The 22,440-nt window shown below is 37.3% G+C and overlaps 1 protein-coding gene across 3 annotated transcripts in view; it reads left to right on the top strand.

The window, feature by feature from the left end:
- The window catches only part of fut8a (fucosyltransferase 8a (alpha (1,6) fucosyltransferase)), a 93,131-nt gene extending 71,424 nt beyond the window's left edge, over positions 1-21,707 (top strand). For 2 of the 3 annotated variants that reach the window (XM_082143277.1, XM_082143276.1), the window contains 8 exons: positions 257-375; positions 2,502-2,664; positions 3,948-4,062; positions 8,289-8,526; positions 12,276-12,522; positions 13,252-13,428; positions 16,252-16,402; positions 19,620-21,707. In XM_082143277.1, the coding sequence (XP_081999403.1) occupies positions 257-375; positions 2,502-2,664; positions 3,948-4,062; positions 8,289-8,526; positions 12,276-12,522; positions 13,252-13,428; positions 16,252-16,402; positions 19,620-19,952 (1,543 nt within the window). In that variant the 3' untranslated portion in view covers positions 19,953-21,707. The remainder of the gene's footprint in view (positions 1-256; positions 376-2,501; positions 2,665-3,947; positions 4,063-8,288; positions 8,527-12,275; positions 12,523-13,251; positions 13,429-16,251; positions 16,403-19,619) is intronic. The other variant, XR_014199178.1, reaches the window with a different exon arrangement.
- Positions 21,708-22,440: the final 733 nt, after the last annotated feature.

The raw sequence follows: 22,440 nt of genomic DNA, 5'->3' as shown, positions 1-22,440 counted from the left end.
GATGAATAGCCCCTGCCACCAAATGAATTGCCCGCAGTGGCTGCCGCAACTGATCATTGCATTAAATTGGAACTGGAAGCAAGGAGGGAAGGCCCCTGGGAAATTAGCCAACCACCATTCACCTTGACCTAGTAGGCCACACGTTCACTCTTGCTCACACCGGTTCAAAAGATCATATGTTAACGCACAGCGCATGAACATGCCAGTTCCCCAGGCAAGGTCCATTCTAACATGTCTCTCTCTCTCTGTCTTCCAGGTTACCTGACGGACAGGCCGATGGTGGTCCTGGAGCCGTGGGTAAATTACGTAAACTTGAAGAGCAACTGATCAGGGCGAAGGAGAAGATCAACTCTTACCGTAGTCTCCCTGCTGATGGTGTGTAAATACACACATGTTTATCTAAATAAATGCACACCACAGAATTTTATAGTTTTTATGTAAAGCTAACAGAACAATAGGATTTTTTTCTGCTGGTCAGGCCAGTAGTTTACATGTACACTTGCCTACCTACATATTCACTGGCTGAACCAGTGAAAAAAAAATCTCTCTCTTTATGTTAAGAATTATTTATATATAATATGTCATTATATATATATACATTTATGTCATTATATATACATTATTTTATTTTAAATTATATATTTTTTACTTGCCTGCTATTATTTAAAATGCTGGCCACACCACAAAAAAAATCATAAAAGTGTCTGAGAAGTATTCGTAAAATTATAATTTGTTTAAATGTCAGAAAGTACCTTTTAATTTAATGTCTCAATATCTGAAGCAAATTAACTTATACAAACCAAACCATAACTCTAAAAGAAAACATTTATCATGTTTTTTTTTATTTTTTTATTTTTTTATCTCTGAATATATAAAGCAAATTTATTTATATTATTTATTTTTTACTTTCCTGTCAAAAGAGTGAAAATATTGGTCAAAACACAAAGATTCTTAAAAGTATGTAGAAAAGTATATATTTAAAAAAATATCAGGAAATGCATTTTCATTTAATATAAATATAAAGGACATTCCTAAAGGGAGGTTTTGTCAGATTTAGTAAGCTTCTGGGCATCCTAAATTTTTTTTGAGTAAACACGCGCGTGCGTGTGTGTGTGTGTGTGTGTGTGTGTGTGTGTGTGTGTGTGTGTGTGTGTGTGTGTGTGTGTGTGTGTGTGTGTGTGTGTGTGTGTGTGTGTGTGTGTGTGTGTGTGTGTGTGTGTGTTTGTGTGTGTGCGTGTTTGTGTGTGCGTGTTAGTGTGTGTGTGTGTGTGTGTGTGTGTGCGCTTGTGTGTGTGACGGCTCTTTTTCAGATGTGCAGTAATAGCTTGCTGTTAATACTGAGTGAAGGAAAGATGAAACATGTCAAATTAATAGGAACCTTTTAATATGGATGAAAAGTGTGTGTGTGTGTGTGTGTGTGAGAGTGAGTATTTGCAGTGAAGGACGGTCATATCACTACAGGCGGTCTGTGTAAATCGTCCTCTAGCCACCCTTTGCCTTCTGTCTACAGACACATGCATATATACTGTGGCCTCAAAAAGTAATTAGACTCTCCAGACACATTTAAAAATAAATGTAATTCTAAATATTTTATATAGTGTATTTATTTAACGTATATTTAAGACTTTATGTGGACCAGCAGAGATCCAGGGATGCTGGTTCACTTGTCATACTAGTAGAAGTAATGTGAGTTTTGAAGTACTTTAGAAATAGAATGGGGCCTCAGTTTACAATCGGGACTTTGTTGTGTCGCGCCACATTCAGTGTAGACAGCATCATTGATTATAATGGGTTCTATTTGCTTTTGTCACGTTGGTCCGCTCGCGTCTGATGTAGACACGGTGTTAAGCTTTGAACCTGTCCTCAGTCCTGTATAATAACCCTACACACACACACACACACATCCTCTGTGGCTGGTTTCTGGGTCATCAGCTCTTATAGTATTGCAGTGAATGATCTTTTGAGAGGAAGCACTAGAGAAACACTATACACTGAGGATCACAGCCGTGTTCCGGATTGTTTTACGGCCACTGATACTCTTATTGAATGACACCGCTTTTTAATCCCACACACAACTTTGCGCTGCCTATAGCATCCACACATGTACACAGGACACACAGACTACAGTACACACACTCTTGCACATATGGCCAACAGCACGAAACAAACGCTCTACACCTCCATCCACTTATGAACACAAATCCCTGAATGCTATTTGCTGCAACTTCTTTAATGAGTTTTTTTAATGGATGACATCAGTCAATGTAGATATCTTGAGAGTGTAGTATATAATGCATAATGTTATTATTTTTGGTTTAATTACAATGAGCAGATTACATATATATTAACTGTTTTAATATATTTTACAATGTAATTTATTCATCTGATTAATCCATTACTCCAGTGTCAGTGTCATCTGATCCTTCAGAAATCATTAGAATATGCTGATTTGGTGCTCAAGAAAACATTATAAACAAATGCTCGTTTTTGCATGTGTGCAGGCCCAGGAAAGGACCAGGAGGAGCTAAGGAGGAAGGTGGAGAACGGTGTTAGGGAACTGTGGTATTTCGTACGCAGTGAGGTGAAGAAACTGGCACTGGTGGAGACTGGAGCACTACAGAAACATGTTGACACACTCCTGCAGGACCTGGGACACCAGCAAAGGTTAAACACACAAATATGTACACATCATGAATACACTCACATATTCATTTTGACCAGTAAGGCAGATATGCCTGTATTATAAATCTACACTACCTTTCAAATATTCGGGGTGGTAAGTTATTTAAAGTTATTTAATTTTTTTATGTATTTTATCCCTATGATCAAAGCTGAATTTTCAGCATCATTATTCCAGTCTTCAGTGTAACATGATCCTTCAGAAATCATTCCAATATGCTGATTTGCTGCTCAAGAAACATTTATTTTTATCAATGTTGAAAACAGCTGTGCCGAATAATATTTTTGTGGAAACCGTGACACTTTTTTCTGGATTTTTTGATGAATATAACGTTCAAAAGAACAGCATTTGTTTGAAATAGAAATATTTAGTAACATTATAAATGTCTTTACTGTCACTTTTGATCATTTTGCGGCATTTTTCTGAATAAAAGTATTTTTTTTTAAGTCTTACGTGCCCCTAACTTTTCAATAGTAGTAAACTAAATATGAGAAATAAATAAAAATAATAAATATATATATTCGCCCCCTGAAATATATTTTTAGGATTTTTTTTTTCCTGTTTGAGGTCATATTTTTTATTTTTTTATTTTTTATTTAAATAATAGTCTGAACTCTGAACAACCAAATCAACTTCAAACGCAACAGTAGCTTTAAAAAAAATATTAAGATATCATAACATAAACACTCTGCAAGGATACATTTGAAACGATTGGCCAGTCCCTATACTCTCATTAAATCTGCATTACACAATTAACTTGATAAGCCTACAATACAATATAATGACATACAAAAAAAAAAAAAAAACCACTACATAAGCTTTTTTCCATTACATTTTAAATATCTGATGTACAGGCATCAAACATTTTATTTTACAATAGAAAAAATGAATAACTCTCTCCATCTCTAATCTCTTTCTAAACAGCTGTAATCTCATGTGGCAGTAATACCATTACTGAGGTTTAATGGGTGTGTATGTTTAGATCAGTGCGTTTTCTCACACTTGAGAAAAAAGGCGACCATGTAATGCCGAACAGATGCAAAAAAAAATGTTTTAATCATTACTAGAACAGTCTTAATTGTATTGTGGATGATTAGCAAGGCATAGGCCAGGCTGACTTTAGTTTGTGGCTGTAAAACTAATTTAATATTATTTCTTTACAAAATGTAATTAGCCATAATCAATTGGTTTAATTAGCAGAAACGCTGTGATGTGGCTGTTTGTAGGTTTGAGCTGTGTTTTACAGTGGTGTTTATGTGATCTTTAGGTCCATCATGACAGACCTGTATCATCTGAGCCAGGCAGATGGTGCTGGAGATTGGAGAGAGAAGGAAGCTAAAGAAGTGTCCGACCTAGTACAGAACAGAATCATGTATCTACAGGTACATCACATACTCACCTTAATTGTTTTCCTTTTCCTTTTAAATTTTTTTAGAAAGGCTTTATTATATTTATGATTACATTTTCAGTCATTTGTCCCTTGAGTTCGAGTAGATGACATTTGTGGCTAAGATTTTGATTCAGTTCTGTACAAAATCTTTTGAATCCTGTTCATCAAAAATATTTGTTCAGATTTGCAAACCAATTCGCTTAGTGTGCCTTTTGTCTACAAAAGTGTGGCTACAAGTGAGTATTTTGATATTATTAATGGATCACTGAATCATTTACTTAACCGATTCATTACAAAAACCAAAATCATCTTTTATTAAAAATTGCATATTAAAAATCTAATAAGAGGCTCTTGAAAGAGTTTTTAAATTTAATATAAGAAGAAGAAGAAGAATTGTATTGTATAGTCAAGTCACCTTTATATATATATATAGCGCTTTTTACAATACAGATTGTTTCAAAGTAGCTTTACAGTGATAACAGCAAAATAATGCAACAAAGTTTGTTTCTAGAAGAAAATATCATCACAGTCCAGCATAAGTAAGTTCAGTGATTGTTCATTTTTGTTGTAAAAAAGTTATTAATTTAGTTCATTTATACATATAGTCGCTCTGGAGAAAACTGTGATGTCATCATCCAGCTCAGTTCAGTTCTCATATAATGGTGTCTATGCAGGTATAGTGCTACTTAGAGGCTCCTTATGTGATTTCAGTCAAATGCTTTAAAAGGAAGACACTTCAGTGAACCAAAAATGTGAGTTAGTATCAGTGGTGGCTGAAGTATGTAAATTTTCATTTACAATAATAAATTCGGCATTAGTAACTTACTTTTCGTGTACGCACTCAAGCTCAGAGGATCTCCCGTTCTCGGCTCATTTTGAGTCAGACTTGTGAATTCAGTAAATTGTTAACCGGAGGCTCGCTCTGACTGGATCATGTGAATCCGTGAGTATTTGACTCAAAAACAGATGCAGTCGGATCGGTCCTATTCACAAAGTAATTGTTCGGTGTGATTTATGAACCGTTTTATTCAATAAGTTCTCATTCAATTAATTGATCAGCACCCATGAACAGTATGATGTACTCAATGGACTTTACATCTGTTCAAAAATATAACCAAACTTTCAAGGTCTTGTATGATTGAAAAATGTAAAAATGTTAATACTTTTCATTGAACAACCCATATTGCTTGGCTCATATGAATATTGGGGTCCCCCTTCATGTCTATAGTAATTGGCACTGCTTCCATCCCTCACAGCCTCTGTTTTGTCTGTATGTTTTGTTTGTTTTTTCAAATTAAACATGGCGTCTGTTTCGAATAAAGTCTATTAGCTGAACAAGATCACATACACTCACTCACTCTCCTCCTTCCCTCTCCCCATTTATCAGTGAGAGGGGTGATTATATTTCATTTGGCGGGACAGCAGTGTTTTGTCCCTCTCTCTGAGATGAAATGGGGCGGTTGTTTTGCACTGACTCCACACTGGAGACTACACTGACATTCAGCTGCAACACAATGCAGTGCCACGCACAAGCACATAGGCTGTAATCAGCAGAGCTCAGCTTGATTCTGATTCTGGGTTGATTCTCTTGCAGAAATACTTTAAACCGCTGTCACACGGTGAAGTTAAAGATGGAATGTCAACAGCACATTGTGGCTTTTACCTGATCATCATATTTGTAACTGCATATTTGTGATAGATTTATCTTTAAGTTTTATACAGTCAGCAGTGGTATCAACTAAAAATGGGTCTTTGGTCTGCAATGCTAAGTGCATATAGAGGCTAAAAATAAATAGGCTTAGTTATTTTATTTTTAGGCTTTCATTCGCTTTAAATCTCAAGGCCATGCGTCCAATCAAACTCTGTTATTTAGGTGCATACCATAGAGTGTGGTATTCAAGTAATTTAGTAAAAGCAAGCAAACTCTGCAAGTTGACATAAAATATGAAAATTAACTTAAAATGGGTTTATGTGCAATTAGAATACATATGGATTGTGCCAACCACAATTATTATGAAATAATCAATATCTCTTTTTTTTTTCATATACATACAGAACATGTATGCATATACACATTTCAAATAAATGCTGTTTATTTTACTTTCTATTTATCAAAGAATACCACAAAGATATTAAGCAGGGCAATGAATTTAAACTTTAGACTTTAAAAAGTTTCTTGAGCACCAAATCAGCCTATCAGATTGATTTCTGTTACAATGAAGCCTGGAGTAATGGCTGCTGAAAATTCAGCTTTGCCATCATACATTTTTTTTTAAATAAAACGTTTTAAAACATATTCAAATAGCAAAATTTTGAATAATAATTGTCACAATACATTATATATAATGATTTTTATATACAGTGCTATGCATAAGTTTAGACACCCATGCTAAAGTTGACTAAAAAGAGGAATAAAAAATCATCTTTTGGAAATTGAACTTAATGCCTTAATTAAAAAAAAATGGAAAAATCCAACCTTTAAGGACACCAATTTTCTTTGTGAATGAATAATGTATCGTAAATAAATAAATGTTCTTCCTTAAAATGCAGGGTGCATAAGTCTGGACACCCCTATGTTAAATTCCCATAGAGGCAGGCAGATTTTTATTTTTAAAGGCCAGTTACTTCATGGATCCAGGATACTATGCATCCTGATAAAGTTCCCTAGAGATTGGCATGGAGTACTTTCCATAAGATCATCTCTCAATGCAAATCAAACCAGCTATTAGGCTAACTGAAATAAAACCATGCCAATCTCTAGGTATGGTGAAGGCTATGTGATGATGTGGGGCTATTTTAATTCTAAAGGCCAAGGGAACTTTATCAGGATGCATAGTATCCTGGATCCATGAAGTAACTGGCCTTTAAAAATAAAAATCTGCCTGCCTCTATGGGAATTTAACATAGGGGTGTCCAGACTTATGCACCCTGTATTTTAAGGAAGAACATTTATTTATTTACGATACATTATTTATTCACAAAGAAAATTGGTGTCCTTAAAGGTTGGATTTTTCCTAATTTTTTTTTTAATTAAGGCATTAAGTTCAATTTCCAAAAGATGATTTTTTATTCCTCTTTTTAGTCAACTTTAGCATGGGTGTCTAAACTTATGCATAGCACTGTACAATCCATCAATTCAATATTTTGTATCTATTTATAATTGATCATATTATAATATTAAGGCTGAATACAGCAAAACATTACTCACATTTTTATCCCATTAAATGTCATTAAATGTGAAGCATTGTTATAATATCTATTTAATGATAATGCTAAATAAAATTCAGTATTGATACGAGTTAAAAGTAACACATTCCTGGATTGATGATGATGATGGGTAGGCATTGGGTCTTTCTGATGGGTCAGGCAAAGATTGAGAAACACTGCTTTGTATTATAACCTACAGTACTCATTGGGCCCAGGGGAAAACTTTTGTGCTGCTTGTACTACATTAACTTTGGCTAATAACTTTGTTTCAATGCTCTCCATCAGAGAGACGGGTTGAAACGGTAATGAGAGCTGGAGTGTGATTAAAGTGATGGAGTGTATTTTACTTTGTGTGTGAGAGAAAGACAGGTTGATAACAAAGAAGCCGTGTCTCTTATGAAGAATGACGGTCCTCTGTCTGTCTCACTACACTGCTGTCATCCATCTCTTATCTCTCTCTTGCTCCTTCCTTTCTCTTTACTCCAGTCATTCTCCTCTCTATTGTCCCAGTATGAGAGAAACAGCAATAGATGGAGGGACCATTTTTCGTCCTGTTTGTTTCGTTTTCTTTCATCCAGCCAATATCATTCAGACATTATTTTCTTCAGCCATCAGGGCCAAATTGATCATTTCCTCCAGCACATTCTAAAAATATTTTCATGCCAGAGATGATTTGAGAACTTGACAAATCAGGTTCTCTCTGTATTCTATCATGTTTTTTTTTCTTACTGGTGGTCTTGAAAGATGTATAATACAAATGTCTTGAACTGCTCAGTGAACAGCACGGTACAGAAGACACACTGTCGGTCTTGCCAAATGCAAATTCATGTGGTGTTTTTGACATCTAGCAGATCAAGGAACCTGTTGGACTGTAAAAATACAGCAGCCTCAAACTGTCTCTCTACTGTAATGCAATGCAATTCAGACATTTTGAGGTACGATTTCAGTATCAAAAACTGTCCTGTATGTGTAGAAACCTTCAAACCTCTCTTTCTCTTCACTGATCTGTAGAACCCTCCGGACTGCAGCAAGGCACGCAAGCTGGTGTGTAACATCAATAAGGGTTGTGGGTACGGCTGCCAGCTGCATCATGTGGTCTACTGCTTCATGATCGCCTATGGCACGCAGCGCACGCTCATACTGGAGTCACAGAACTGGCGCTACGCCACCGGCGGCTGGGAGACCGTCTTTAAACCCGTCAGCGACTCTTGCACTGACCGCACGGGGGCCTCCACTGGACACTGGTCTGGTCAGTAACACACACACACACTCAAACAAGACAGGACACATAACACACACATACAAGGTTAAAAAGTGCAATAACTAAATCACACTTCAAGTATTATTATAATGATTGGGGTTGGTAAGATTTGTTTATGCTGAATGCAAGGCTGCATTTATTTGTTCAAAATACATTTTATTCATGATAGATGTACTGTTTTTTTATTTTTAATATATTTAAAAGTGTAATTTATTCCTGTGATGGTAAAGCTGAATTTTCAGCATCATTACTCCAGTATTTAGTGTCACATGATCCTTCAGAAATCATTCTAATATGCTGATTTGCTGCTCAAGAACCATTTCTTATTATTTTCAATGTTGAAAGCCGTTTTACTGCTTAATATTTTAGTAGAAATAATGATGCTTGTTTTTTCCCCCGATTGATGAATAGAAATTTCAAAAGAATAGCATTTATTTAAAAAGGAATTTTTAGAGGGTGTTTCTTATATATGTCTTTACTTTCACTTTTGCTCAATTTAATGAATATTTGTTGAATAAAAGTATTAATCGTAAAAACAATCGTACTGAACCCAAACTTTTCAAATCACCTCAGCTATGATTGGCTGATCTCTTCGAATGTTAAATGAGTAATACTTACTTATTCATTAGAAGTTTGTGCAGACTGTACGGCAGATCAAATCATTTTGTTTTAATTTGTCTGTTTTCATTGGATATAATCAGTCAATACTGGATATGTTATTGTTCATGCTTATTTCCCATATTTGCACATTCAGATGACCTTTATCAACATTTTTAATCTATACATTATGATATTGTGATGCCTAATTTTTTTAGCATTTGAAATGATTAATTTGAGTTTTTATAGTACATTTTTTATTTATTCAAGCAAAATAGTATATAATTGTAATATCTGCCATTTATCAGATATCTGCTATCTAAAATAGGCTATCATAACACAAAACAAATTATAAGCTTATTAGTATTGGCAGAATTTTGATATTAGCGCATCCCTATTTAAATTCAGTCCATGCTAAAAATGTGCCAGATGGTTAGGTGAAATTTAGAAGTGATCAGGGACCTTGATAATACACTTCATCTGCTTGTTTCTTGTGTTGAGATTGGGGATGTGCATTTTGTTTATTTTATATACTGCACTTTTTTTCTTTTTTCTCTCAGTACACATGTTTTTTTGGCATCTCGCTATTTTAAATTGTCAATTGGAGTGCTGGTTAGTTGATTGTTTTTCATAAATGCAAGAAAATGTATTCAATAATGGATTTTTTTGAAGTGTCCAGTCGGGAAACACACTAACGGTCATTTTTATATACACCGGTCCTGCATAAGAGTCTGTCTAATAGGCTCAATCCAGTGTTCGGGGAAATCTCTCTACAGCTGGAGTGAACCTGCTGTGCTCTTTAAAGGAAAGCAGAGGGGAAGGAGAGACTGCCTTTAAAACATGAAAGAAATGACCTCAAAACAAAGCAGCACTTTCCCATCACTCTTTCCTCCCAGAGGACACAGTCTCTCTTAGTTTGCCCTAAAGTCTGAGTTTCTGCACTCCACGGACCAGTGAGATTGACAGAGATGGAGCGAGTGAAATTAAACATGCCATTCCAACTCTTTACGTTACATACATTTATGCATTTGGTAGGCATTTTTATCCAAAGCGACTTACAATGTATTCAAGATGGAGCTCGAAGTGGTCCGTTACACACTGTTTTTCACATTCCCTAGGAATTGAACCCATGACCTTGGTGTTGCTAGTGCCATGCCATCAGTTTTTAACACATTAACATTAACATTTCGGCTTCTCATAATAAACGCCCATACTGACGATACCCAAATGAATTCAGGCTAATTCTAGTGGAGCTTTCGATGGTTCTCAATAATGTGCATAACATAACCCTGTTAATGCCTCTAGTTATAACATGCACGGGGTCGAAGGGCAGACAAAATCCTTAAGGATAATCCTGCTGGCGTTTAGAGAAAATACCCCCAGCAACATGCACACCCAAACACATGCAGCATTTAAAATGAATCAGTGTCGCTTCAGCGGTACATACGCATAGACAGCATGAATTAAAAATAATAAAGAAGCCTCCTCCCCTGAAGCCCCCCCTTCAATTTATTCATCGGGATGCAAGGACAAGATGTAATTTAGATTCTCTTGCTGCTCTAATGAGGATGAGAGAGAGAGAGAGAGTTATTTTGTTTATCAGTGCAATGAGGGGTGCTGGGCTGGAAAAACCTCATCCTCATGCAAAGAGCCTAACAGCAAGGTTATATAAGAACGGCTGGGGAGTTTCTCCAACACTTCTTTGTGTAAAAATACTTTTTAACATTTAATGCTGCATAAGGCATAATTTAAACCTGGCACACAGTCTCTTTGAAGATGTTTTTCCCTGATAAAGTTTTTTTCTCCCTGTTACTACATGCCAGTGGTTGAACAATATGGATTTTTCAATAGTTATTGCCTTTTGTTCCAGATATCTTGTGTGTTTCAGCCACCATGTAATGCACATATATATACAGTACTGTGCAAAAGTCTTAGGCACGTTAGTATTTTCACCAGAAAAAAAGGGTTTTAAGACAGTTATTTATATATTTTGCTGTAGTGTGTCAGTAGGAAATATCAGTTTACATTTCGAAACATTCCTTTTGCCATTAATTGTAATAATCCAGCGAGATTTTTGTATGCACAAAGAATCTGACAACAGCCGGTATGCTGTTTGCAGGTCGGTTTCTTCAAGCGTCTTAGAGATGTTGCCACAGTTCTTCTGGATTTAGTCTGTCTCAGTTTTTTCTGTTTCTTCATGTAATCACAGACAGACTCAATGATAGTGAGATCAGATCTCCGCTTGGAGCATACCAGCTGTTGTCAGACTCCTTGTGCATACAAAAATCTCACTGGATTATTACAATTAATGGCAAAAGGAATGTTTGGAAATGTAAACTGATATTTCCTACTGACACACTAGAGCAAAATATATAAATAACTGTCTTAAAACCATTTTTTCCTGGTGAGAATTATTATAATTAATGGCAAAAGGAATGTTTGGAATTTTAAACTGTTATGTCCTACTGACACACTACAGCAAAAGATAAATAACTGGCTTAAAACCATTTTGTGTGTGTGTGAAAATACTAACGTGCCTAAGACATTTGCACAGTACTGTACATATGCGCATTATATTATACCGATATGGCTGCCAATATATTCTACATCCCCATGGCCTGAAACATACTCTTGGCATGTGTGTAAGCACATAATAACACATCCAGTGTAATGGCACAGACATTTGAAGGGAACTCCATCACATCACCCCTTGAGGTTTGTTACTGCCACACCAGTGCAAGAAGGCATGTGATGTATGTGGCATATACACACTGACAAATTGTGCACCTTGAATGCACTGTAAGTCACTTTGGATAAAACCGGCTGCCAAAGGCGTTAATGTAATGTAATGTAATGTAAAGGATGTTCAGCAGGCATTTGAATCAGTTTTTATACCTACGTGTATTATGTTTGTGGCCTAAGGGTGTGTTTTTTTTTCACTCCTGCTCCTGTGTTTTCAGCCCACACACTTTATTCCTTGTGAGCAGCTTCTCCGTCAAGCTTTATTGACTTGCTAATTGTAAATTAATCTCATATTGGAAAAGCATGTTGGGCCAATTTACAGTCCATTCTGCAATATTTCATTTCTCCAGTGCATTCCTTTATCTTTTCCGCTCATTGTCTTGTGCCTTTGTCTGTAGGTGAAGCAAACGATCGGGATGTTCAGGTCATAGAGTTACCCATCGTGGACAGCCTGCACCCTCGTCCCCCATACCTGCCCCTGGCCATCCCTGAAGACCTTGCGGACCGACTTCAGAGGCTTCACGGAGACCCAGCCGTGTGGTGGGTGTCTCAGTTTGTCAAGTACCTGATCCGCCCTCAGGCCTGGCTGATGAAGGAGATGGAAGAGGCCACCAACAAGCTGGGCTTCAAGCACCCCATTATAGGGTGAGACATAACACATTATCCCATCAAATCCACTCAGACACTACATATTTCACTGCTTTTTTATTAGTGAAGCCAGAACGTACTATGCTTACTATACTTATTATAATAATTTTGACTCATTGTTTCTTGGGAAATTAAGCAATCAGCTAAAACATAAGCTTTTTCTAAATAATTTTTTAGTCCAAAATAATCATTTTCACACACAAAAAAAGATTACATTTTTTTTACATAATAATTATTAGTCCCATGGTTTTAAGCTATGTGTTTAACGCTTCCTCAAGTTTAGGAAACACAGGCACTGTAAGGTTTTGAATGTATTTATGTGTGAGAGAGGGAAGGAGGGGGAGAAAAGTAGGAGAGAGACCCTTTCACACAAACCACCACTGCTCCAACAATCAATCTCCACTTACACCCACTTTGCTCTCTACTGGGAGCGCAACCACTCACAGCCATCTTTCTGTCTCTATCTCTCTCGCACACACTATTCGTACTTTCTCTGTCATCTTTTTATTCAGGCACCCATCCTTACACTCACACATAGACACATAATGGTTGGCATTTTCAGAAAACCGGCACCCCAAAGCGTAAAACCTTTAAACATCCGTTTAAAAAAATAACACAATTTTATTCTGCTGGTCTGTATTTTTTCCTGTTCTTTGGCGACCTTGAATCCCTTTCTCAAACGGACACACACAATCAGCCTGACCCAGGAATTGCTCCTCTCTCCAGGGTACATGTGCGCCGGACAGATAAGGTAGGGACGGAGGCGGCATTCCACCCCATAGAAGAGTACATGGCGCATGTGGAGGACCACTACCAGAGCCTGGCCCAGCGCATGCATGTGGACAAGAAACGGGTTTACCTCGCCACCGACGACCCCTCTCTACTGCAAGAGGCCAAGTCTAAGTGAGTGCAATTTATACAGTCATATGGCGCTTTTCCACCACACAGTACCAGCTCGCCTCGGCTCGGCTCGACTCGCCTTTGTTTGGTTTTCCACTGTGTAAAAGTTGTACCTGTACCTGCTTCCAGGTACTTTTTTTCGTATCACCAGCGGCGAGGTTCTGAGCGAGCTGAGGCGATACTAAAATGTAAAGTGAAAACACGGCAGACTGCTGATTGGTCAGAGAGAATCGTCACTATTCACTGCGTCATCATTGCACGCTCCAGATGGAGTATCCTGAATAAAAAACAGCAAAAACAAAAACATCCAAAAACAGCATACACTCGATTTCCTCCATTGTCCTGTGTGTGTGGGTAGCAGGTGTGTGTCGCGTAGAAGATTAAGTCACGGCAGTTTCCTGCGGCGTCGCTATGACGACCAGGTACTATTGTGGAGGTACTATCTGCAGTGGAAAAAGGAGCGAAAAGCGAGCCGAGCCGAAATAAACAAAAATAATCATTAAGAGAACAGCTTAGAATAATTAAGAATACACTAAGTTGTAACCATTCTAACCAACATGGAACATCATCATTAAGTGACTGAAATAAAACACTGTAAGGGTATAGCCTGGGTTCTCCCAAGGTTTTTTTCTCCATTCTGCCACCTGTTGGAGTTTTGGTTCCTTGCCACTGTCGCCTTTTTCCACCTTTGTTGCCATTGGCTTGGCTTGCTTAGTTGGGGACATTAAATGTAACATTTAATTTAATATTCAACAATAATATTGATCTGCCTGCATTGACACTATACAAGAACTGAACTGAGCTGGATGATGACATCACGGTTTACTCCAGTGCGGCTATATATATATATAAATTAACTAAATTAGTAACTTTTTTAAATAAAAAATGAAACATCACTCAACTTAAGCTGGACTGTGACACTATTTTCTTCTGGAAACAAACTTTTTTGCATTATATTCCTATTATCTCTGTAAAGCTTCTTTGAAACAATTTGTATTGTAAATAAATGTGACTTGACTTGACTATCAATTTGTCCACAAAGCGTTTTTTCCCAAGGCCAGACTATTTTTTCAGTTGTTTTCAATGGGAGTGCCACGAATTTAAAAACGGCAGCAACGTGACGAGGTGCTGAGCGTCTATTTTTCCAGACGCCAAGAGTTGAAAAATGTTCAGCTTTGGGTAAAACGCTGTGCTCATTACTATCACTTTTTACCCAGCCATCCAATCACAGTGGAGGAGGGACGAGAAAAATACGACATTGACCAACCGTCACATACTGCTTGTACAACGACAGCAGATGACAACAACAAGCACAATAGTGAAACAAAATCATTTAAAACAATGTCTCTGAAAAAAGTGCTGTGTTACCGAAACGCTCTCAAGCGCCCGCATCTAGGCATTTTCAGAAGACCACCTGGCATTTTCAGCTGGCTAAAAATGCTTTGGTGGACACACGGCCTAAAGGCTCTTTCACACCATGGATGATAACTGTAATGATAACTATAACTAGAAAGATTTAATAATCATTAATAATGTGAAAAGGGAAGTCCTTTTGTTCACAGAGTGCATTCTGGGATTCTTTTATTAGCAAAGGATACTTGCAGTGCTGCATTAGAATTTGGCCAAATCTAGGTGTTTAATAATACTTGCTGTTCTCTGTTTGGAACAGCCTTGACGTCATAAGCATGCTTGAAATGATGCCTAAAATTGCTGTACACTGTAGGTAGGCAGCTGACCAGGGTTTGGAACATAGCAAGGGCCTTTTAACCCTTTAAGTGTTAGGGTTAGGGTTAAGTGTTAGGGTTAACCCTAACCCCTTTTTTTTAATAGACATGAAAATGCACATTTCAAACTTAAATGGTTGTAATTAAAGAATGCTTTGGAGTATAGATGTAAAATTGGTATTGTTTTAAAGAAGACATTTGGTAGATTTCTGTAGAAGTGTAATAAATTAAGAAAGTGAAACAGAAAAAAAGTTATATAAGTTTGAGTTTATGAAAATGTACAATGTAAAAGTTTTTATTATTCATATTTTATATAAAATATATATTTTTAAAACCTGGGCGACTCTAAAACTGCAAAAAAAGAAGCCAAAAATCTGAACAAGTTGTGTTTCAAATTTTAGGTTGATATCTCAAAAAATGAGCTTTCAGTAAGATTTTGTTTGGGCGCAGTACCAAACATTTTCACTAGGTGACAACCAGACTCCATTACTGCCCATATAAGGGCGCCTCCATTTCCATATGTGGTTTGAGTGATCTGAACCATTATTTCCACAATTTTCATACAATTTATGAAGTAGACATTCTATTCTGAAGTAGTATGGGAAGTTTGGCAGATTTTTATATGAATTATACCTCTAAGAAACACATAAAATAACATGTATGTGCGCTATAGCTCGCTGCCACATCACAAATGATGAATCTATATTTTTTTTCTTTATATTTAAAACATTTTCAGACCTTTTTTTCTAAAATAATTCAATGGATGTTATCTTTTGAACTCTTGGCATAAAAACAAACTGAGGTTTGTACCATTCTTTCATGATTTTTTATGTTCATTGCTATTTCAAAATAAAGGTCTGAACACGCCTTAGGAATATGAAAATATTCTTGTTGCAAATTGATAAATTACGGCTCCTCTGTAATTTATTTTGAAAATCAGTCACCAAATATGAAAACTAGAGATTGTAAGCTTTCAAATGATATATAGTTTGTCAAGATTAGTTTAGGTTTAGTATAGGATATTACTGTTTTAAATATGTAATGGATTTGGGCCCACCGGTGGGCCGGTGACACTTAACATTTGTTTTGTGTTTGTGTGCAGGTACCCTGATTATGAATTTATTAGTGATAATTCTATTTCATGGTCTGCTGGGCTACACAACCGCTACACTGAAAACTCTCTGAGAGGAGTCATCTTGGATATCCACTTCCTTTCCAGGACAAACTTCTTAGTGTGCACCTTCTCCTCACAGGTACAGTCTGACCCACTTCTTAAAGAAGTTTTTGTTCTGTTTGTCTCCTACATGGTCATGTCCCTTTCTGCTCGCCAAACACCTGTAGCTGTGTGATGACTTTATTGTGTATGTGTTTTCCTGCATGTACTGCCCAAACCTCCCACAGCATTTCTATGGGGTTAAGACTTGACCATTTTATAACTCTCCATTTCCTCTTGTTCTTCTTCCCATTTTCTTAAGAAAAAAAACTATTTCTTTTTTGAGCTTCAGCTTTTTTATGGATAAACTCAAGTCCTCTCTGGTACAATGCGGACTTTGTGGTTAGCTCTGAAATAGCATGCTGGCTTTATGTTTGGTTTGTGATTTTTGTTTTCATGCCAGAAATGGTGTCTGGCAAAAAATAGTCTAGAATTACTATCAACAGAAAGTCTGGTCCCTTTATTCTGGCCAGGAATCGCCCACTTAAGACAACTGCCGATTTTGGCTGCCAAAATCAATGATATTAACTAATATTTGTATATTACAAATTGCTAGCGTGACATATTTATTGCCAGTTGATTAATTCCCATTATGACATTATGACTTCTGATGAAGTCACAGTCATGCAGTGTGATTGCTCCAACATTACATGACTTACACGTACAATTGTGCACTCTCACATAAAAAAGACCATGGATGTCACAGTGTACCAAGACTTTTAGCCAAGATCTCACTGGAGTCATAGGGGGAGCCAACCCTGCTTCTGTAGACTTCAGTTCAAGTAACCCTGAACACCTCAACTTCGATAAGTGTTCGATATAATGTTTATGCACTGCAAAAAATTCTGCTCATGCGTGTTGCAGACCGTCGCAGCTTGTGGCAATAACTGATAAGGCCTGCCATTTCTGTTGCGTATGAGAAACATAAACGGTGAATGTGCCAAAAGCGGAACGATACAGAGCTGCTTGTTTGAACCACGCACCACACAGAACATTTATCAGTTCGGCTCAAAACACACTGAGCTTAGAGTGAATGCATTTACTTGCTGACTGTCTCAATCACGCCACCACTAAACAGCGCTGTGAGACCCTGTGAAAAGCATTCGAGTTCGGTGCAGAGTTCTCAGATACAAACCACAAATCAAATGCCTTGTGATTTCAACTACTTAAATGAATCAGATGAAGCAGCGCTGACATTCTCAACAACACTGATGCAGAAAACAGAAGAAACAGAAACACTGAGCCACAACAATACAGTTAGAAGGCTTTTCGATCAACAAGTTGCCAACATTTACCATGATTTACTGTAGAAACACTAATGAAACCATGGGATTGTGGTAGAAATGTGGAATATTGGGGAGTATTTTTTGTTATTAAGCTATAGCAGTTTGCATTTGTATTATACTACTGTAAATGTCTTTAGGCTACTGTTTTTCATAACAAATACCATAGAAGCAATATAGTTAATATTTTTACCCTAGTAGTGAGGTGCAATGCTTGGTTTTACCTGTGGTTAAGATACTCTAAACCAGGGGTTCCCAAACTTTTCCATGACAAGGCCCCCCAAATTCTACTAGGTTCTGGCCAAGGCCCCCCTTTTGCAGGATGTGTTATTGAACCCATCGACAATACTGCGGCAAATGTAGAAATAAATAAATAAAACATCTAGGTGAACATCAGATTATGTGGTGGTGTTTGATACCAGCCAATCAGAAAGATTATAGAGATGAACCGATTACAATTTTCAAGACCGATTCCGATTTTTCATTGAGTTCGACCTGCAGATACAGATTTTAGCCGATTCTGATTTCATTTTTTCTAACCACTTTACAGCACACACAAATATTTATTTTCTATAAATTTATTTTTTATAAAACACCACTTTTACCCAAACTGATTAATAAAAACAAGTTTAAATGGGTACATTTTCTATATTTTTGAGTCTTCATTTTCTTTTCTGACATAGCCTACTCCAGTTCTTGTTAAAACACACTATAGCCTACATGCAAATTATGTGCATTTTTGGTACTTTTTGTGTGAAATCATATTTATTTTGTCCATCAAAAGTGTGCTTTCGCTTTAATTGAGCGTGAGCAACCCTCCGCTTCATACTGCTCACGGCACGCGACGCTCCTGCTTGACGCTCACGCGCTGCTCCTGCTCGCGGTGTGAATGCACTCAATGAACATGCACGGCGAAAAAAATTTGCGCTGCTCACGCGCCGCTCGCGGTCTGAAACGGCCATAATTCACAAGGTTTCCTACATGTGCGTTCTGTGTGCACGTGTGATGCTGATGTTACGCGATGTTAATCATGCGGCGCCCGAGTGCATTTGAATCGGCATATGTCAGACTGAAAATCGCCCGAAAATCGGCCAATTCTGGTCACCAGCCGATCAATCAGTTCATCTCTAAAAGATTAGCATTAAAAGTATAATGTTCAGATAGGCTATGCAACAAATTATTATAATGTTATTTCATAACAATACTCATATTAACACTTTTTTCTTTTGTGACGTTTTTTTTTTTTAAAAATCCGCTTTTTTTTTCAACTTGCTGCGGCCCCCCTGGCGCCCCCTGGCGGCCCCCCAGGGGGCCGCGGCCCCCAGTTTGAAAACCCCTGCTCTAAACACTAGATCCAAATACAATGGAAGACCAAATTTTGCCCTGTAAAAATTAGGTTGTTTTTTGTTAATAAACATACATTTACATCTGCATCCCAACTCAAGCTACAGTAAAATGTTCACTTGTTTGACATGATTTTGTCAAGTTATCTGATGAAAAAGATAACCCCAGCCCTACTCTACAGTATTGTAGCCTTCCAAGAGCAAGACTTTACCAATCAACAATCGTAAAGATCCATAAAAATGGCCACAGCATGTCGAGAATTAGAAAGAAAACTTTTGGTCCAGTGACTTTTCTTAATCATTATAGCAGTCTAATACATTTTAAACAAGACTTTGTTTCCCGACAAACTGATTAAAACCCCCTGCAGAGGCCAGCTAGTCAGATCCAAGTTTCTGATTTTGAAATCGGAAATCTTGACATTTTTGTGTGCAGTACGCTCCAGACTGTGGGTACTTTGTTCTAATATTCCTTAAGCTTCACTTCATCTCTTCATGAGGAGCACTTAACCATTGTAAAATCCATTCATCTTTGTCAGGTGTAACTACATATCCCTTTCAACTCCACTCAGAGGATTCTGCTTGAAAGGAGCTTGTGAACATGTGTCTTTGTTTTCCTTTCCACTGTGCACAGGTGTGTCGAGTGGCCTATGAGATCATGCAGACTCTCCACCCAGACGCTTCCTCTTTCTTCTACTCCCTCGACGACATCTACTATTTTGGTGGGCAGAACGCCCACAACCAGATCGCCATCTACCCGCACCAACCACGCAACAGCGAAGACATCCCACTAGAGCCCGGAGACTTGATCGGCGTCGCGGGCAATCATTGGGACGGATACTCTAAGGGAATCAACCGCAAAATGGGCCGTACTGGCCTCTACCCCTCCTATAAAGTCAAAGAGAAGATCGAGACAGTGAAGTATCCCACGTACCCAGAGGCGGACAAACTTCTCAAGAAGCCGTAGAGAAAGACAGTACAAATACTCTTGTTTATGAAATGAGGAAACCCTGGACCACCCAAATGGGATGCACTTTGTGTGTGAGTGTGTATGAATGTGTTCGTGTACATGTGTGTGTGTTGTCTAGGGGTTCTTCAAAGGGTTTTGGGACATCTTCCTAACTCTGGTGCTTGGACCTTGAGTCCCCTTGAAATGGGAATCAGGGTCGTGGAAGACAAAAAACAAAGAGCATGAACTCAAGACAACAGAAAAACGGAAGGCACTGTACTGTAGGTACTTTCTAATTAATCTCCGGGTAATGAAGGGGACTAAATACGTTTATTTAAGAACACAACTGGAAGAAGAAACATTGCAACAAACCGATCATGACAAAGGAATCATAAACCCGGGTTACTCTCGTCCTCCTATGCTCTTATACCTCCTTGTGCACAATGATGGCATCCTTTACTCTAGCCTCAGTCTACTTGTTTCTCTCATGCCATCGCTTTGCCAACTGACACTCCTCTTCACACCCATGAGCTATTAATTTCCACTGCCATACTGTGCTTTTAAATGTGACTTATGCTGTTTTTATTTTCACTGTAAGGTTTATCATGTGTTTGTGTGAGTGTGTATGTGCGTTTGTGTGTGAAGTGTGCGGAAACGGTGCCTATGAGGGCGATTGACTTTTACGGAAAGAGTTTTGACTCTGGAGCCTTACGGACCAGCCTTTCCACGCAGAATTACACTCCTCCCCTCCTTTCCATGTAGTGTCTTATCCACAGCCGTGTGTCCATCATGTTTTTTAAGAGATCATTTCATTTTATTACATTTTAAAATACAAAACAGATAAGAGAATTACACTTGATATGAAGATAAGGATACTAATATTATTAATGATATGATATTGATGATGAGATGAGAAGAGAAAGAATAATTATGGTAAGAATGACACTTGCTGTCATTATAAATTTTAGTTAATCATGAAGGAGTTGTTCATTGTTTTATGTTTGCGGGCATTGTCTCTTTGGTAAGCAGATCAAATAAATTGATCAGCCAAATTTGGTCTATGTCTGTATTTTACTATTGTGTGTGTATGTCTGTATTTTAATATTGTGTGGTGTGTGTGCGAGTGTGCGGGGGTCCGTGCGTGAGTGTGTGTGTGTGTGCGCGTGTGTATGTTTGGCTATTCTTTAGGGACAATTGACTTAAAGCGGACAAACTACATTTTTTGTTTAATTATTGTGCTGGCACAACACGACATTATACGTTTTTTGTCCCAGTTTTATATTTTATATTTAGCCTATATTCACCCAGTAGCATAATATGTTTTCAGTGCTATTTTAGTGCACTAAATTCCGCTGTATTCACACACAGTTTGGTTATAAACGAGAGTATTTTAACCGAACTAGCTTCCTGACACTTTCAGGACTCAAAATCGTTATGTCAATAAATCTGTGTGAACCGAACCTTATTGAACTGCTTGTGTCATATGATCTGTGATATAAAGCTTTCTAATTTTCTAGACGTCGGCATTTTTTATATTTACAATGTCAGGCGATATAGCGAGAACTGTTTGAAAGCTGTTGTATGAGCAGGACAGTTTGAGAGTGTGTGGAAATATATGGTTGTCAATCACTGACTGTGTGAATGTACCTACAACAGGTGTTTTCAAACTTTTTGCTTTGACAAATCCCATTGGGAAGAATTCCTTTTCTAAAATATGAAGACGTATAGTTATGCTGTAAAAATCTGAAATATTATAAATATGTTATAAATGTGTATTGTTTTTTTTTGTACCTTACCTGTCCATATCGAGATATATATATATATATATATATATATATATATATTAATTCTGCACTTTTTTGTAATTTTAGTTCAAAATAAGCTATTCATTTATTAACATCAATTTCTGATAATCCCAGGTTGCTATGGTCACACAGGTTAGTCGTGGCCACGAGAATAAGATGTTGTTCCTTTAATAAAGGATCTCGAGGCCACAACTTCACATCATGTGGCCATGACATAAGGATGACGTTACAGTAGCTTTTATAAGCGTGCCCTAGAAAAAAAAAACATTACTGGTGTGCATCTTGAGACAAAACAATGGGACTGACATATTTTTTCAGTACAAGTTGCTTTCTGTTAAAACAACTCAAACATCCATCTATCGTCTGTCTATCTGATTTTCTATCCATCCATACATCCGTATGATTTTTTGTATCTTTGTCTATCTGTCTGACTGTCTATCTGATTTTCATCCATCCCTATGTTTTTTTGTCTATCTGTCTGTCTATCTGATTTTCTATCCATCTATCCATCCATATAATTTTTGTCTCTCTTTCTATCTGTCTGACTGTCTATCTAATTTTCCATCCATCCAGAAAGGAAGTCGATGTTAACCAAAATTGTTTGGTTATGAACATTCTTCAAAATATCTTCTTTTGGGTTCAGTAGAACAAAGAAAGGCTTCAGGTTTCAATTTCGAATGATGACAGACTTTTCATTTTGG

Source organism: Leuciscus leuciscus, assembly GCF_965113295.1.
Source record: "Leuciscus leuciscus genome assembly, chromosome: 17".
Taxonomy (NCBI): domain Eukaryota; kingdom Metazoa; phylum Chordata; class Actinopteri; order Cypriniformes; family Leuciscidae; genus Leuciscus; species Leuciscus leuciscus.
This window is presented reverse-complemented; position numbering and strand designations above follow the sequence as displayed.